The sequence below is a fragment of the Echeneis naucrates genome, chromosome 16 (genome assembly GCF_900963305.1).
Source record: "Echeneis naucrates chromosome 16, fEcheNa1.1, whole genome shotgun sequence".
Classification (NCBI taxonomy): domain Eukaryota; kingdom Metazoa; phylum Chordata; class Actinopteri; order Carangiformes; family Echeneidae; genus Echeneis; species Echeneis naucrates.
Window position 1 is genome coordinate 23,194,487 of NC_042526.1, and position 20,169 is coordinate 23,214,655.

General features: G+C 40.2%; 1 protein-coding gene across 6 annotated transcripts in view; it reads right to left on the bottom strand.

Moving 5' to 3' along the window:
* The window catches only part of LOC115056913 (pleckstrin homology domain-containing family A member 7-like), a 135,326-nt gene that overhangs the window by 104,252 nt on the left and 10,905 nt on the right, over positions 1-20,169 (bottom strand). The window contains exon 1 of one of the 6 annotated variants that reach the window (XM_029523703.1): positions 15,272-15,726. The exons of the other annotated variants lie outside the window; for them this stretch is intronic. Within the exon in view, the coding sequence (XP_029379563.1) occupies positions 15,272-15,423 (152 nt within the window). The 5' untranslated portion in view covers positions 15,424-15,726. Of the gene's footprint in view, positions 1-15,271; positions 15,727-20,169 lie in introns of those variants that run through there. 6 annotated transcript variants of the gene reach the window in all.

The window sequence follows — 20,169 nt, forward strand, 5'->3', positions numbered from 1 at the left end:
TATCAATCCTCAGTCACACATACAGGAGACACAACTCCTCTGAGCTCTTTGCTTTCATCATGTCTGGATGTTTGTGACACTACAATTAGAAGGGATTTTTTTTTTTTACATTCTGGATCAGATTCAGAATGCAGAGAGATATGAAAAAACAAAAGATACTTCGAAAGATTTGGATTTGCTGGAACTGATTGCTGTGGCATGCTTTGGAGCAGAAAAACAGGAGTCAAACAGAGATGCTGAGGCAAATCACAAAATCATCAAATCAAACAAAACTGTAAAAAGAAACCAAGAAAACTTGCCTATTCGTGACACTTGCTATTTAGGAGGCGGAGGTAAAGTGGAATTGAAATTTTGACAATATTAGTAAGTGTTTGATTGGTTCAAACACAATTAAACAAGACTAGCGTGTTCATATTAAAACTTTACTTTCTTCATGATCTGCATGAAGAGAATAAGATTTTAAACAATGGCAGAGAACTATGTTCACTATGTTATAGTAGCTGATCTGACAGAATGTGCATATTAATGCAAGCAGCTATCTCCTAGTGTCAAACAGTGCAGTTGGTCTAAATGGCCACTCACAAAATAAAAAAAAAAAAAAGGTTTATCTCCACGGATTCCAAGGTTGAAATGCCCAACTTCACAACAGAAATAAGTATGTTATCATTTGTCATTTTCATACCATTCACGCATTTGAATCGTACTAAGGCATTAAGTGCTGTATAATTGAAGGGTGAGTTGAGTGGTGGGTGTGCATATGTTTGCAACAAGCCATCGTGCACCCCAGTTCTGGTTCTCCACAAAGCCCCACCACTTTTTCCCATTTCGAGATAAACTGGGAGGTGGGGGAGGGCTATGCTGATGCTGAAATGGCGATAGCAGAGGACCATTCTTCAGGAGATGCCATGGCGGCTATGTCCATCTTTATTAGGGGTGTCACAATTTCACAAATCCTCAATTCGATTTCATTTAATTGCATCCGCAATCTTTTTTCGATGGTCCCTTTAGCATACATAGCTGTGCCATTTGTAGACTAGTCTAGTCTTACCTGGCCTAGCATCATTAGTTTTATTCCATGATAACACATTGAATTTTTTAATTCTTATTTCATAAGATGGTTTGGCACGGTGTCATGAATGATGATATTTCCACCAGTTTGCAATGTACCACACTAGCTTTGATTTAAACAGGCCTGTCACAAAGAAAGAAATTAGACTGGAATACTGACGAATTGGCTGGGAAGACAACCAGCTGGAATGTCAGGTGGCTGGTAGACCTTCAAAACATCCAAAAAAGCTTTTCAGGTTTCATCAGCTCTGTCACAATTAAGGCAGGAGGTGTAGCCGACAAAAGCACTTTTATTTGATGTGACATGCTGGTGGTCTAATATGACATCTAGTGGCAGTGACGGTTGCTTACAGAACCTTAAAAATGTGTTGTATGCTTGTTAGAACGCTGTTAAAACAAGCTGTAAGTGGGAACAGGCCATTAGCACCTGTGATTCATAGCAGTATTTTAAGTCAACTTCAAAGAAACACAGCCCAGCTGTTACACTTTTTAAGTGTTAGTGTCTCTAATGTTACTGTTTAGATGTAGCTTTATTGTATTTCATTGACAAAACAAGCTTCTCACTCACATACACATACTATTGGCATGCAATGTCTGCAGAGCCAAACTGTAATGATTCTGTTCTGCTGAGGAAATTGGGCCACTGCAACAGAAAACACCTATACAAATGCATCAAGACATAGAATCTAACAGCAGCCTATCAACCTTTGGGCTACATTCACAAAGGATAATTGCATCACTGATGCTGAAATTGCAGGAATTTTTGTTTGAAGGTTTGAATGGGTATATCTTATTAGATGGAGACAATCATAATCACATCAGCTGCTGGCACAATAACACACCAATATGCATCATACTTATCTGGTCCATCTGTACACAGCACAACACTTCACGCTGGGAAGAAGAAAACAGACAAATAAAAAAAAAATAAAAAAAAAAACATCTCTTGATGCACTGAGAATCTAATACACAGAAGGACAGAATAGGTGAGAGTGTCCTCTTTTGTTAATCAAAACGCTTAAGATCATCATTCCAGGTCTCAAAGTGGCTCATGTTCAAAGTCAAGGAGGTTTTACTGCCATGCAGACAGTCTGCAGAGTTCACCCACAACAGGCAAAAGACCTTTCATCACACAAACCTGAGTGACTATCAATGTTCTTGAAACTTTGAGAGTCAACACCTTTTTTTCCCCAACTGTCACTCTGAGCTTGACTGATTGGTCTGGGTCTGAAGGGACATGTCACTGTCTGGGCACCATCAGATTCTGGTCATCTCTCATTGATTTCAACGATTGAGACATTGGGCAAGGGTGGGGACAACCTGGCCAGACTGCCAGGCCATCTTACAGCCAACATATAAAAACATACAAAGTCTCCAGTTAACCTAAACGTACATGTATTTGGACCGTGGGAGGAAGCTGGAGTACCAGGCAACTGCAAATTATGGTGTTTCTGCCTTGTCCACCAGCAGAAGTACAACATTTTGGAGTTCTTGGTCTTTTTACCATGTAAATGTTCAAAATGAATACAAATGGATTCAACGACATATATTGCAGCATCCCTGGTTTGACTCTGACCTGCGGACCTGTGCTGTGTGTCTAAGTCTTTATCGATAAGAAGATACATTTGAGGTAAGTAGGATACTTCAGGAAAATCCATGCAAGGCTAGTTTTACATTTTGCCTCTCGAGCTGTTTCTGGAGGTCTAGTAATAATCCAAAGACTGTTTTCTGAGAAAACAAAAAAGAAAAAAGAAGAAGCAGATTTAAACACAACAGAAAATGTGTATTACATTCATGACGAATAAATTAAGAGTACATTTAATGATTGAGTCTTCTATGCCTGTATGAAAGTGATTTTAATAAACTAGATGTGCAGTCCATGTGTTTGTGGTAGCAGGGGACGGATTAGTGGGATTTCAGGGGACACATCCATTTCAGACAGTATTTGCTAGTTTGTACTCCTGAGTGTGATTCTGCTGAAGAAAGCGTAGCAGGTTCATTTTCTCCTTCAGTGGTCAATCTTATCTGCTCAAGCACCAATATTTTCCATTCATATCTCTCCTGTTTCAACTAATTTGATTTTGTTGTTAAGAAAAATGCCCTTCAAATACACGCTGCATTGAAAATGCTTTTTGTAAAACTTTTATTTGACATTTATTTGCATAACCACTCCAGTTGTTCTGCTGGGGTAAATGAACTCTAGTATTGGATACTGTGATTCTGGTAGGATTACTTAAATCTGTGGATTTTAACCTCTTGTATTAGTCTACAGTGGCTTCAGAAAGCGTTTAAACCCTTCCTTTTATACACACTTTATGTTGGAAATTTAACTGTAAACAGATGAAACGGCATCAGTCAACTCTCAATAATCCAATCTCCCTTTCCAGACTCTCAGTCCAGTCCTTTGTTGAATCCCCCTTTTTGGCAGCAATTGCAGTTTTAAGTCTCAAGTGAATCTCACGAGCTTTGCACACCTGGATTTTGGAGGTTTATCCCATTATTGCTGGAAGCTTCACTCAAGCTGAATCAGAGTGAGTGGTGATAGTCTGAACCCATATAGTCAGGTCTCTCAACAGATTTTTTTAATGGGGTTAAATGTGGGCTTTTTCTGGGTTACTCAAAGACAGTCAGACTTGTCCTGATGTCACTTCAAAGTTGGGTTGACTGTGCTTCACACACATACCCAGCCACCCGAGGTTCAGGTCACCTGATCTGGCGCAGGTTTTCAATAGTTTTTGGCTCCTTCCATTAATGCTGACCTTTCTCTGTCCCTGTTACAGAGTTGTCTCCCCCATGGCATGATGCCACAACCACTCTTCACTGTAGAGACACCCAGTCGATGATTGGTGGACGTCTGTCAAGACAGATGTCTTTCCAGCAGCTTCTCCATCTGGTTGAACAGCCAAATCTAGAAAGACATCTGGGGATTCCAAACTTCTTTCATTTTACAATAAGGCCACTGTACTCTTAAGGCTTTAGAAATCATGGCCTTGCCCTGATATGCATCTTACCACAATTGTATCACTAAGGTTTGCAGAGAGCTGCTTAGATTTCGCTGTTCAATTTCACCTTATGTCAACAGGTATTTTTTAGACAAAGATTATTCAAGAAAACAGGGAAATGTCTTCTTATATTTCTAAAAACATGTTTTCATGATTTGTCAGTGATGATTAAAATTAAACCTAAAACACGTAATGATGTGAAGGGGTCCGATTACTTTCTGAATCTGGAATTTGAAGTAAATTGACTTTTATGGGAAGGAGACCAATTATTAACAGTACAGTAGTACACAAAGACCACATATAGCAAAGACCATGCATCCCAGGGAGCCGAAACACTTCAGGCCAGTCGTCCTCTCCTCTCATCTGATGAAGACCACGGAGAGGATCGTCCTGAACCACCTCAGACTCCCGGTGTACAGTGAGATGGCCCCTCTACAGTTCACACACAGACCTGGCATTTTTGTGTAAGATGCTGTCAGTCACACCTGGAGGCCACTGACGGCACCGTGAGGGTCATATTTTTTGACCAGTGCTTTCAACACTATCCAGCGACCACCGCTCAGGGAGAAGCTGGAAGCTGGAGTGGGCTGTAACCTGGCTGCATGGACCACCAACTACCTCACCAACAGACCACTCCACACAGTGCCAGTGAACTTCCAAGGTCTGGACGGGTGTTCACCTCAACAATAAACTGGACTGGTCACTAAACACTGACAGTGGTCTCCACCTACTGAGAAGACTGAGGTCCTTTGGAGCGTGCAGGCCTCTGCTAAGGACTTTCTATGACTCTGTGGGGGCCTCTGCCATCTTTTATGCAGTGGAAGTTCAGAGAGCGACAGGAAGAGGCTCAACAAGCTGGTCCGAAGAGCCGGACCTGTCCTGGACTGGACCTGGACCTCCATTGAGGAGGATGTTGGCCAAACTGACACTTTCCTGACACTGTGGGTGAACTAAACAGCTGCTTCAGGAACAGACTGTACAACAGCTCTCTGCTGCTGCAATAACATCCGTGCTCTGGACGAATTACATTTACATCACTTTTTTATGGTACTATGTGAAAGTTTTTCTTATTGTCACTTCATCATCATCACTCACATTTTGTATTTTTCTCGTTATTCTACTCCTTGTTTCTATTCTTGTATTTTTTTTCTACACCTGTGGTTGCTGCTGTAAGGACAAATTTCCCACATGTGAGATAAATAAAGTACTATCTTATCTTATACTGAATAATGTCTCCTTAGTGAAATGAAGGGAGGTAAAAACAAAGGATACTGATCAATTTGCTTGCATCATGCTTACTGAGTTTGCAGAGGTATCTGTAGATCACAATCGACATGCTGCAAATAAGAGCACCTCATGCTGATGTGATTTGTAACCCTTCTGCATTATAACTAATATTATCATTTGGCATTATATTGTATGCATTTCTTTTAGTCTAAGTGATAAAGTGAATTCACATTGAATCTCTTTTAAATGGTGAGAATGACACAGCTTAACCTCCCCACCCAAAAGTGGCCCCTTTCACTAAGCCTTCAAAGGGCGCTGTCAGTGAATGGCAGACAATTGCTGCCGGGAACCGAAGAAGAGCACAGTGTCAGTCCATCAATTCAAGGTTAAACTTTACTGTTTCCACTTAAATGTGAAAACGTGCCACTGGGGAGGTCAGAGCGAGACAAATGGACAGGTGCCATCAGTAGAATAATTAAACTGTGTGAAGAGATAAAGACAGAAGACAAGTGAAACACATTCAAAGAGCTGAGCAGAGGTATTACCCCAATAATGACAAATATAATCATATGTTGACAACTCAGCCAGGACAAATAGAATGAGGTTTTATGACAACTGTGTTTGCTGTTAATTAAATTGCACTCATCTGTTAAGTGGCGTCACAAACCAGTATTCAGGGATATAATGAAGCTTTTTTTTTTTTTTTGGGTGGTGGCTGTGGTAATGAGGCATTTAGAATTGCACCACTGTAGTGGAAAGCACATGAACAAAGACCAAGAGTGTTTATGGGAGCATTCAGGCTCAGCAAAGCTTTTTGCTTAAGGTAGATATATGGGATTTCTCCACATGCTCATCTTCCTGTCATCACCTTTCCATTGTTTGGAAATGTCACATGGTGATACAGTGAAGGTCAATATTTGACTTTAATTCGCAGGCATACTGGAAAAGCTGAATTCACAGGAGAGTCTTGGTTCCATTGCTTTAAATATCTCAAATGGTCATTAAAAGACAGAGGACACATACATTTTAAGAACTGAGACCAATGTGTATCTGTAGCATAAAATTTAAAAAGAGTAAATAAGTCTTTCTTTTTACTGGATTCAAAGGAATACTGTACCCCCCCACCACCACCACCTTTTACAATCCTTAGTTTCTGTAAACATGGTCCTCTGAGAAAAGATCAGAGCGGCTGCATATGTTAATGAACTCATCTCAGGCACCTTCAGTTATGACCTTATGCTCAGAGCAAAAGCAGTCAGTGTTTTACTGAGTTCCAGGTCACATAAAAGCTGCACTATGTCAATGCTAAATGTTCATGTGGCTGCTTTCAGCCTTATGCCTGAAGCAGGAGCTGCAGACATAACCCAAGGTGTAATAAGCCACTTTACACATCAGTCAAAGCTGAGACAGTAAAGCACGGCTCTGATGAGAGAAGTAGCCTACATGTATAGTGTGTCCTTAAACATAAGGTTGAGCATCATTATGAGTTTGCTTTCATTGTTTGAGAATAGAATCACTATTTAAACAGATATTTAATGACGGAAATGGATCACACCTGCAGCTCCCAAATCACAAATGCCAAATACACTATAGCCACCTTCGGAAATTCTGACAGACTGTTTGTCTTTCTAACCTTACACTTACATCTTAAGAGACTTTATGCATACACTTTTTTAACATGAAATGCTATTTGCCATTGTCACTAAGAATGGTGTGTTCGTGTGGTTTCTGGCCGGTGTGACAGAGCTGGCCCCACCCCCAAAACAGGCACAGAGGGAGAGAGATATCTTCTGTGTTGGGAAAAGGCATCATAAATAAAAGGATGAGTTGTTGAGATAAAATGTGAAACGGAAGTTTTTTACAGCAATAATAAAACAGGAAATCCATTTTCTTCATTTCTGCAGAACCAATAACATCAGAGATTAAAGATACTGTGGTGTTCAAAAATGTAGCCCTGTGGCCCATTTAATGCTGAGTTTTAGTACTCATCCCTCCAGGCACATTGGTTTAAGGGTATCAATTGTTTTAACCACTTAAATTGAGTAAAATCCTATTTTATTGTAAAGCTGCACAGGGCACCAATTCACTTCGCCCCTCCCAAGACATGCACTCCGTCACTCTCATCCTCAAGCTCTTTCACAAAAACAGACTCACTAAACACACATCTTTTCATAGTTGGCTGTCCATCAAGGTCACAGAGAGGAACCCACCTCATCAGTTAACTGGTGAACTGTCAAAAGTCCATGAAGGTTTTCCCGTCCCTGTGGGTCTGTCATTCAGGTTGACTGGATCCTGCTGCCAAGACTGGGCCAAGTCATAATATATAATCAACACTCACCGACCCGGGTAAGTCAGAGTAGGCTGTTATTGGTTGAGAAAATGTGATGCAGTGAAGCCATTTCTGTTGTTTCATTATTTTTTGTCACAATATTAGCAAGGTCGTAAAAAATTCAATCATGCCTTCACCTTATGGAATTGTGTGCTGAGTTGTCTGAGTTGGGTGAGTGAACTAACTGTGAAAAGTTTTGAACTTCAGTACTCAGAATTTGTGCAAATGTATCAGCTTCATATTCACATTTACAGCTCCTTTGGTGATCTGACATCATGGCATAATTACTCACTTAAGATGTAGCTTTTCATTTCTCCATGTTGCCAATTGGTGGAAACGAGGCCATAACAGATTTAATGAACACATACAGAGCAAATCTTCAGTAATTCGGTCAGGGAAATGGAATGTCTGTCTGTCATTGGCATCCAAATAAAACTTTTACAGTCTAGTTTTATATCAAATCTTTGCGTAAAATCAACAAATTAACCAGCAACCAGCAAATCGTTTTAGTGTTTCACTGTTTCTAAAAAGATTATTCCTTCTTCCTAAATAATTTAGATTTACAGTACATATGGATGAATTTTACAGCTAGGCCCTTTCATGATTTGGGATCTTCATGCCACCACATTGAAATGAAACAACTGAGATGCAATTGAAGTGCAGACTTTCAGGTTCAATCCAAGGGGTTGAAAAAAATATCCTATGAAAGATGTAGGACTTAGGGACCTCATTTCAGGGGCTCAAAAGTAAGTGGACAATGTCCAAAGAATTCTGTCTGAAAAATTCTTCAAATGTTTTTTTGTTTCTATTTTTGAGGCTCGTTAATGGTTAGTACCTTGCGGTGAACTCTCTGTATTTGCTCTCATGAAGCCTTCTCTTCATGGCAGACTGAAATGCTGGTGCACCTACTTCCTGGAGAGTGTTCTTCACTTGGGTGGATGTTGTCACACGCTGTCACACACTTTGAACCCTGCGGCTTAAACAACTATGCGGCCAATTTCTGGATTTTTACGCGTAACAAGCTTCATGCCGCTAATACTTTTAGCATAACATCAGACCAATGAAATTACTTAACAGATTACAGATTACATTTATTTTGCGCTTCATGCACACACCCTTATCATGGAAAACACACAAAGCAATGCATATGATGCAGCTCTCAAGTTAAAGTCGATCAATCTGGCAAAAAGGCAAAATCTTTCTGTGTAACATAATTCCTGCCATATGCCATTTCCTCCCATATTTACGACACCTGCGGCTTATAAACAATTGCGGCCTGTATATGTACAAAACTGTTTCTCTCTTTCTCTCTCTCTTTAAATTTCAGCCTAAAGATGGTCTGCTTCACTTCCATTGAGAGCTCCTTTCATGTTTCATGTTGTAGGTTCACAGCAGCAGCTTTCAAAATGTAAATGCGACACCTAGAATCAACTCCAGGTTTTACCTGCTTAATCGATGATGACATAAAGAAGTAATAACTCACACCTGTCCACTAAACAGCTTTCGAATCAATTGTCCAATTACGTTTGGACCCTTGAAGAGCTGCAATTCCTAAACCCTTACTCCAATTTTGATATAAAATCCATATAGTGGTCCGGATTACGCTGGGTGAGGGTGGGGTTCACCGTGGACAGGCCAACATACAGTGGCACAACGTTTCATTCTTAAAAACTACCAATTAAGCCGACACGCATCTCTCTGGGAGGGAAAGGGAACCTTCCTCCTGGGAGTCAACGGTGCTCACTGCAGGCCAGTGTTGTCCACTTTGAGTCATTGGGTGCAATAAAATGCTGATAAACATTTACAGTTTGGTACCAAAATACATCAGCCTGAACAATCCACGTGTGTAATGATGCCTTGCATATGCAGCAATCTTCCTGGCAAACACATTATGTCCTCTACTCAATACTAGAATAACTTTGTGGATATGGTGAATGTAGCCTTTGAAAGTAAAAAAAAAAAAAAAAAAAAAACACTGTTACAAAACTGGTGACTTAGAGGTGCGTTCCAACCAGCTTTGTTTTAGTGATGTGTAACACACACTTATCTTGGGAGGGTTAGGGTTAGTCCTCTATCAATAACATGGTGAATGGAACAGACGATGGTGTGTGTTTCTCTTTTCTGTTTCACAGCAGGTTGCTCCAAGGAAACGAGCAATGTGAACACGTCACATGGAAAATAATCATTTCATTTCCCACTATTTTCCAACGAGCCGATCAGTTAATTAGCAGGTTTTCATTAATGAAAACAACAGGCTGGACACTGCGAGCCTCATCCAAGTTATGGTAGTCCACATTTTCTATGCTTATACCCAGCAGCCTCCAGTCCAGTCCGGGCTTTCCTGTCCTGCAAATTAGACTTTCGGAAACATTGCTGGGTCTGTTTTATTAGAAAATTCTGTGGTTCACTGTCGTCTACAACAAAAAACCATGACATAGACGCCAGCCTCACCTGATCACTGATTATGGAGTGCATGGTTCAAAAAAGAATGGTTTCAGTATAATCAAGGCAAAAGTTTGAACTATTCAAGATATTGCTATAGTGTCATACCACCCAGCTCTACATTGCATCGTTTATGATATGGTATATTTCAAGGATTAATCATATTATATCAACTACTGCTTTGGCATCTTTGAATGTTACATGTTGTGCAATGAAGATTAAAAAGTCTACTTCATAAAATTCTCCTATCACTTTTATAGAGGTGTAAAAACAAGACAGAATAACACTGGAAAGAAAGCATGTTCTATCTAACTGGCTCCTGCTACAGTGTGTGGTTTGTCATTACAGTACCCCAGGGGACTGGACAAAAGCTGTTCTTGTACTAATGGACTGCTTTTTACTGCTAACCTGATTCAGTCAAAAACACAGAGCTCGACAGCAACCAAGCAGCCAATTCACCAGCTGAATACCAAGCAGGTGGGCCAATAAGTAGACAGCCTGTCAGGCAAAAACACTAACACTGAAACCTGTGACTGATTCTGTGTCTCAGGGAACTATTTTGCACTCCAAATTCAAGCAAGGAGTGCAGTTCGGCTTCAGCTTACAGAGAAGCAGCAACCCCACTACAATTACTCCCAATACATCAATACATAGGTACATCAAATTGCCAATGTATTTTTGGTAACTTTTAATTGTTGATAGAGAAAACCCAACTCTCTTACGTCTGAGGAAGGTAATCCAGAACTGGTTCCACATTGTCTGAATCATTAGAACTGTCATCAATACAAGTATGCTTTTCTAAGAGCTTTTCAAGAAGCAGGAATCCAAAATCTTTACTGCTGGATACTGGAAACAAAATATATCCTGAATGAGAGCAAGAAACAGTCAAAGAACTGCTTCAGAACACAAAGAACTTAAAATGATATTGAGCACTTTAAGTTCTTGAGAATGAGTTATTTCAGTATCATTACTGCCATGTACAGAAGAAATCCAGAGTACCATGCATGGCAGAGCTGCATTATGTTCGTAGGTTCGTGTTCAGAGGTCAATGAATTCTGGACAGACAAATGTGTCATAGTGAAATTCTTTGAGCACTTGCAGGCGCATTTCACCCCTTTTATCCTTAATCACAGCAATCAATCTGAAAGTTGTTTAAATGTTTCAGGATGGACAACAGAGGTAAACTTGTACATATGTTCTGGGGCTATAGAGTGAAGCCAACGTCTGATTATATAGAATCTCACATGATTCGTTAGCTCAAAAAACATTTTCCTAATGTGTTTACTGTCTCATTGTCTGGTTTTAAGTCTTTGTTAAGGCATATAATATTCATCCTTTAAAAGATGGTTGCATTTGAACACCACTATACTGCACACTGCAGATACACTCAACAATCCTCCTCAGCTCTATGTTCCCTCCCAAAAAAAGCAAAAACCACGATTCCTATGGCCAAATTAGATATTGGAGTGTTCAAAACAGCATTTCACAAATCAATGCATATTATTACTAGGGGTTGTCACTTTATCAACAGGGAAACCAACATGACTATCTTCAGATTCTTTTTTGGTGTGTATGATATCAGGAAGGACGTATCAGATAATTCCAGAGAAACTAAGACTTTAAAATTTATTCACACTTACTATCTTCAGCAGAAACATTTGTAACAATCAGGACCTCCCATCAAACACTCTTAGGCAACGCTACCTCTTTCAGAGAGCTGCTGTTTCAGTCCTGAATCCCTCAGGATATTTGGTAGCACTGTGCTGTTATCTGAACCATACTGAACACCATGTAGCTTTATAGGATAAGGTTAAACATCTTGAGGAAGAAAAAAAGGTCAGATCACCCATAAAAGCAGAATAAAGAATTAACATCTCATCTCATTTCATTTGTCTCATCGTTCTTAATGTCTCATTCTAATGTCTTGTGTTGTCTATTAATGTAGCAATATTATTGAATATTAATTAATATTAATATTAAATGCTTGATATAAACAAACATGCCTTCGGTGGAATAAGTCAATAGTCCTGGACTTCCACAGGAAGACTAGAGCAGTGACTTTTTTCAGAAACTTAAATGACTGCATAAACAAATCTGAAATCTAACCATGTTCAACACCTCGGAGAGACTTGATAACAACCATTTATCCTTTTCTGTCATGATTAAATCAGTTATTATGGTGGGTGAGTCAGAAAGCTTTGCACAGGGTCGTTGGTGATTGGCCAATGTGAGAAATCATAGAGCAACTCAAGCTTATATTTGCTTTTTATTTCTTGAACTTCACAGTTTTAGTGCTGCTTAACAAAGCTTTATGGTTCTTACCACAATGCCAGTAAATATCTAATCATGTCTTCCACATTTGGATTTTTTCCCTAATGATCAAGGATGTCAAACCAACAAAACTTTAAGTAGCTAAATTCTCCTCCTGAATAATTAACTACATCTCCAGATACAAAGCAACAGCTCTCCCTCCATAACAAATACTCAGGCTGACAGAGTTTGACATCTCCAGAGAGCTATTCCGTCAACAGAACAAAGAGTTTCCCTTATCGAACATGAAACTGTCGTGTTGTGGGGCATATGACGATACTTACATCTTCGGAGAAACGCATCTGCTTTCACATACTTTGGCAGAGAACTTCAGCAGGGCCTTATACATTGATATCGTTATAAGTGTGCTGACTATCAGAGTTACAGTGAAAGGGTTTGTCAATATAAACAGGGTTTGTGAATATCTAATGTTTCATCAATAAGTGAGGACTACACAAATGACTAGCCATGTTTGTTTATGCATCGCAGAATGTTGCCGTTTTACTGATTTGCATAACAAGCCCTATAATAACTGGTTAGTCCAGGACCATGGGATCTGTTTGCTCAACCTGCAAAATGAGTAATGTTATGGGTAATGTTATTTGGCACTATGTCAACAAGTGCCAGTTTAATCGTTAACCTTAGCTTAATCTACAGTAAAATTGCAATAAGATATCTACACCAACAATCACACTATTAAAGGCATTAACCACACACAGGTTTCCACACACAAGAGTTCATGTAACAAATGTTACTTCTTTTGTTTCCTTTTCTTTTTGCAAAATGTAAGAAAACTTTGAGTATCCGGTTCCAGAACAGCTGATCTGAGTGTGTTCACTTTGAGTTGCACGCGTGCACAACCTCTATAAAAAGCATCATCAATGTAGCCCCGATCCTTCAAGTCACCATGACAACCGAGAAAAAAAAAGATCCAGTTATTTCAACCTAATGGAGTTGGAGGTCTTAATGCAGGCCTATGGAGAGGATGAGTACATGTTTGGCCGTAAATGTAACACTGCTGCAGCAGCAAAGGAGAAACAGCAGGAGGAAAAAATTACTACCCGAGTCAACACGTAAGTTTGGATGTACTCTTTGAGTGGTTTTACATTTAACCGTTAGAGATCATAGCTTACAGTTACAAATATAAATGGGAATAAAATCAGATCTTCATTTAGGCGCAGTCCATCGGGAGAAGCATATTTGGAAGCAGTTAAAAATTTTATATGAAAACGTCATTCAAAAAGGGATATTTTGCTATGATTGTACCTCACTTTGATTTTAATTTTATTTTTTAAATTGAGTTAAGCTATTAAAAGTGAATATTAATTTAAACCCCTAACAAAATATTTTAACGTCACCCCATTTAATAGCCTACTGAGTAGATGAACACATCATACAATGTTTACCCACATTTATTAAAGACGATGTGTACACGAACGAAATAAAATCTACTAATTTAAAAAAAGAGATTGACATTTGAATTCTGCTTAGCCAACAGAAAGAAGGCAGAGGCCCGAAAAACGGGTGGAGCCGTCACCTGTCTGAGAGGCTGAGGAGCTGAGGGCATCCCGGGGTCACCCCCCAGGACACAAGTGCCTACATCAGATGTAAGGATGCACGTGTCTTTTTAAAAAATAAAACTTTTGCCTCGTTCAGCCTCCGACTGAAACAATTGCTGTTCGAAGTATTCTGAAACAGTGTCTTTTTTCCTGCATCACAGGATGATGATGATGATGATCGTGGGGATGAAGAAGAAACGCTGTGTGCTTCCACAGGGAGAGCAGCAGAATGTATATCATTTAAAATAGAATATGTGATCTGTAAATCCTGTTGAATTCCTCTTTTGACGTTTCATACAGGTTTGTGTCCCGGAACACTCCCATCATTGGGAACAGCCGTTTCAGTGTAAAAGTTACTTTTCTCACAGCTCTACACACTGCTGCCTTTCCAAAGTGTTCTACATCACTGATGTTGTAAAGAAAATTACCATTTGCACACAGTGTGTGAGGTTGGTGATCTATGGCCGGAGAATGTTATTGAGATAAATGACAGATGCTCCGCTGGAAACGCTGGGACATCTAATCTCTCGCCATGTAAAGCATTTCGAATTACTTGGCCTTCGATATCAATCGGATTGGGAATGAATGGGAAATCCATGTCCACAGGGAAAACAGCTGTCTTTGTGTGGGAGGAGACAGGTAGAAACTCACTGCCAGCGAGCAGGTTATGTTCACAGAGTCTGTTACCATGGTGATTGTCTCAGAGTTTCACATAACCGTCTTTCTGGAACTGATAACTCAGAGTTTCCCTCATCTCAGGATGAACATACTCAGAGTTTTCACATACCCCGCTCTCTGGAATACCCCTCTGGTTTCCTCATGCATCTTTATAGTCCAGCTGAGTGAGTCTGAGGAAAGTGCTGAACACTACAGTAAAGCTGTCATACACCCTTTGTCAAGATGAATTAGACCTATGTTTGCATTCAGCTGAAGCTCAGTGCAAGTGTGTGTATATGTATGTGTGTGTTTACAAAAAAAAAAGAGTAAGACAAACACAACTGGCGTGTGTGCTTTTGGTGTGTGTGTAGTCAGTTGTGTACATGTGAAGCCACCAAACGGACACACCCTCAACTTGCACATTAAGTGTCTACTTTTATGTCTCTTATGGACTGGTACAGCCACATAAAACTGACAAACTACGGCATGCACAACTTGTTTTACTTTGTATCTTCATGCTGTATCAAAGGGAACTTTGCTTCTTCGGGAAACACAGACGCTAACAAGCTGAAATCCCTGTCACATCCCTGCGGCGTAGTGCCTGAAAACATTTGTTACCTTAAACCAACACTTTCAGACATCATCCTCTCTTCACTGTGCTGTCTTATGCACCTTACCTTGTGTCACAGGTCAAATCCCATGTGGAAAATTCATGATTGTCAAGGTTGGTGACCACCTTCGCTGTCCTTGGCCAGGCAGTGTGACGTTTAATGGGAACCAGCTCGTGGCCAGCCTCCCGTGTGGGGTCACGGCTGCAGCAGGTGCCCATTCTTCCAGAACAAATTATCTATTTGCTGGATTTTTGGAGATTCTAATTCTCAAAACTCATTCACTTGTAGAGGCTGGACACTCTTGGTTTTTCCTTCCTTTCACCCAGGTTTTCATCTCTTGTGAATGCTGTCCACCTGTCCTCACTGTCGGCTACGTGTCTTCCAAATACAGTTGTGAGAGAATCTCAATTAAACAACACTGGGAAAAGCAAAGCAGATCATGGACAGCATGTTGAATTTCTCTCTTTCGATTCTTCCAGATGTTTGAATATCATTGATCTCTTAGTTCTCTTCTCTTACTGCCAGCTGCTGTTCCCTCCCATCCAGTGTCACCCCTTTTTGTCTTTCCCATTTGTCCCCAACCTCCCCAGTGCTGCTCATGTGATTTCTCTCTCTGAACTGCATTGCTAATGTTTTGGAGGCCTGGCCCTGGCAGTCTTGGCCTCCTCCTCACACTGACAGAAGTGCCACTGTCTCCCACGACCAGCCAGACTGTGAGGGCCACAACATTGTATCAACCATCTTGTTGTTTCTCTCACTTGCTGTTTGTGTTTTGGGTCCTTCAATCCCTTCTTTGTGTCTGTCCTCCTTTGCTCAGTGTGGGACACAGATGGATCTCCCTACACTTTCCAATGCCAAGCTTTTGTTTTGTGTCCACAGACAAAAGTCATGTAGAGAAGAGTGAGACGACAGCGTAGAAATGTGTGGGCTTGTCTTGTGGAGAGTGGAGAAAGCTTCTGGGCAGAGTTTCCATTTGTAGGCTCAACATTTCATGAATTTTTCCTTTCTGAAGTTTGTTGTTTTCATAGCACATCGTGTGCTCTTCAGGGCTCTGCAATCTCAATCTTATATTTGATTACAATTCTGGTGTCCAACAACTATGACAAAGAGAATCAATATAAGACAAATGTTGCATTTTATCAGGCAACAATTATATCCATGTTACATTTTAGGGTACATTAGGAGTGAACAGAGGAGAACAACAGCTTTTAATTTGAGGTGAAGTCACACTGGGAATGCTATATCACTGGTAAAGCGCACATTTAAAATATAAGAGATTATGTTCTGATTTGCTGCATGTAAAATACAGCAAGTTCATTCATTCATCCATCTTCTACCGCTTATCTGTTTCTGGGTCACAGGGGTGCTGGAGCCAATCCCAGCTCACACTGGGTGAGGGCGCGGTACACCAGTCCATCACAGGACCAACACACAGAGACAGAAAGAGAGACCAACAACCACTCACACCTACGGACAGTTTAGAACAAACATGATGTCTTTGGACGGTGGGAAGAAACTGGAGTATCTGAAGGCACAGGGAGAACATGCAAACTCCACACAGAAAGGCCCCAGGTCCGGGAACCGAACCCATATATATATATATATATAGATAGAAATCAGCTCTGCTTTGAGTGTACAAAGGGGACACTGAGCACATGTGGCAATCTGAGCAGCAACCTCAACTGAAATGTAAAAACATATTTTTCATCATTACATTAATGTCCCCATGGTCAGAGCCAGCTGGTCAACAGAGATCATGTTGATTTGTTTACTGTCACAGTTCCTTTATGAACTCAGAGCCCATTTCAGGCTCATTGCTTGTAGTGTGAATGGCAGTACTGCACAAATACTATTTTGGGGGGGGCGGTAAAAGAGGGCGATTGAACCAGCAAAGGAAAAAAAAAATGTAATCAAAGGATAGAAGAAATACAGAGAACATGAAGGAGCAGGCAGTGGTAAGAAGAACAGAGGTGACTTTAATCCTCTAAAGAGTGTGAGAGGGTGGGATGTTGTGACAACTGTTCAAGGCCACAGGAAGTAAGGATGAATGCTTTGGCTTGAGGGCAACAAAAACTCAAAATACATGTGGCTCATCAAGTGATTTATTTCACTAGCTCAGTGTTACTACGCTACATGTATGAGAACGTAACATATGGAGAGGGCTATACTGTCGAGGTATTCACCCAATTATTGCCAGAGTTGAGATTATTTTTCCAACTAAAAATCATTTATGGTCTGTTGTGAAACATTTTAGCTTTCACAAAAAAAAAATAAATAAAAAGTTGATCCTCCTGGACAGGTCCCCAGACTATCACAGAGACAACACATTGAGACATACAGAGACCAACAACCACCTCCCATCACACTCATGTCTGCGGACAATTTAGAGTCACCAATTCATCTAGACATGCATGTCATTGGACTGTAGGAGGAAACCAAAACAGAAATGGTAGAACATGCAAACTCTGCACAGAAAGGCTCCCGGCCTGAGAACCGAACCAACAAACGTCTTGCTGTGAGGCAACAGCAGTAACTACTCTGCCACCTAGGCCTGCCAAAACATTGATCATGCTATTTGGATATCACACTTGGACATATTGCTATTCTGATCACAATTCACTTGTTTGGCCCTAGCTACATGGTAGTACAAATATTGCAGCAAACTACCAGAAAGCAGGGTAATAGCACCTCAAGATGATTTGGCCATGGCCTTATTGGTAAATGGATACATTTTTCAGCTCCCTGCTCACTGGCTTAGTTAGACATTATCTTCAGGGCACATAAGGCAGGGCGAAAGTTTGTTGTCAGGGAGTTAGTCACTGAGTCTGGTCCATTTTTTTTGTCGCACAAGTTTCTTGTGTTTACTCTAAGGCCAAATGAATGCAGTTGATCACACCTCTAAATGAACCTGACAATAGTTAGATTCCATCACCAAATTTGTGAGATAATAGAAATGTTCTTGAGTTACCATTGACTTCCCTCAATCATTTATAAAAACCCTTAACGAATGTTTATTCTTTTATTTCTGTATAATATGGTCATTAGCTTGCCAGAGTGATACAACACATTGACTCTACTGCTTCTCTTTCCATTTTCAAGTGGGTAGAGTATATCTATTTGGCTGAGGATTAGTGAGAGAAAAGGATTAAGGTGTAAGATACAAGTGTTGCTGACCTCCACTCCTGGTTCCTTGTGGTGAGCAGATAAAGAAAGGTTGATTTTAATTAATAGAGTTTGAACAGTCTTTGTTACAGATCCAAAGACTGAAGCTTTCAATTTGTGCTGTACCTTTGTCTCTACACATCTGTGAGATTCTCAGTCATCCAGGTCATGGTTCTCCAAGAAAGGTTTAATTGAGGGCAAGTGCATCTTCTAAGGCTTCTTCAGTTTTTCTTGACATGCAGTCTGATTGTAATGTGCTGAGTTCTTCACTTTTGTCACCAGGAAGAAAGAAGGAAATGGTCATGATTAAGTTTACTGCAGACTTAAGTGGTTAAAGACACTAACAGACAGAAGAAAAAAAAAATATGATGCTGCTGGTGTTGAGTCACATGTAACCATAGCGACCAAACAGGCAGTGAGGCAGGTATAGAGATGTAGCTCCATCATTCCATCTCTCCAGATATCTGTGCTCACCAACAGTTACAGATTCACAGTCTGCATGCACACAATGTTTAATATGTGTGTCTTCCAAGTAAATTTTAAATTAAGACTGATTGAACATGCAGGAAGCAGTTCTCCGAAATGGAAAATTGCTGTTGATAAAGTGAAGCAAGGGGAGAAACAACACTCAACTCTGCTCTCTCCTTTGGCTTAAAAATCTACTGCAGCTGTTCTCAATCAATTGAGAGCAACAAGGTAGTCATATACACAAATCTCCATTTCTTATGATGTGGCTAACACGTTAATAGATGGCACAAGTGTGTGTATCTTCTCTTTGTGTGGATGAATGGTGTATGGTCTTTGGTCAACTTTTGAAGACCTCAGCTGACCAACTATGACCGTGATAGAAAGAGCATCTCCTCAGAAATGCAACATTCAGAAAGAAAAATATGGCACTATGATAATCAAGGCAACGATCAAGCTAGTTTTGCCATTTTGTTAAATTGAAGATGAAAAAAAATCACAGTCAACTGCCAAGGTGTCTAAAATGATCATTTCCATTTTAAATACATTCCACATACATTAAATACTCTTCCATATTCATTAGTCCAGCAACAGGATTGGAAAACTCAGCATTACTTTCTGACTAGCTTTTCATATGCAAATGGTTTTGAATGGGTTGAGTTGGTGGATTAACACTGTAACCATGGGGCAAGGTGAAATATTCAAGACCTCAATTTTCAGACTAACTTCAAAAAGCGTCTTCATCGTGTGTACACACACATACACACTTGCATGTTGCGGACAACAATAGCTTCAACAAGCAATTTTGTGCACGTAACATATGAGGAGAAACAAGTATAGGAGACAAATGGGCGTGCGGTGGATCTCCACACATAAAAGCTCAATTTGAGGATGAGAAGAATACAGCAACCAGAGAGGGGAGATACCAGCCACTAGGAGGTTCTTGATGGATGTTAGTCTGACGCTGTGTGAAGCATCATGGGAGAGATTTTCCATCGGTAATAACCTCCTGAAAAGCTTAAATACATCAATATGTTTCGCCATCTACAAACACAAATAAAACTGTTACCATCATACTCCCACCATCTGCAATACTAAGCACTAATAATTGCAGGCACAGAGGTAGCTGACTAGCTCAGTAGCAGTCTCCTTGGGCTTCAGAATGAATGTAGTGAGTCAGACATATACCATGATTCACTGTTCTCATCTTGTCTTACAAACACTGAACATCCTGATACCTGCAGCTGTAGTTCTAGGCTTCAAAATATAATTTGTGAGCCTTTTTCAACTTGTGCAGCTGAAAAGACTTAGAAATTCTAACCACAGTTTTGATTTTA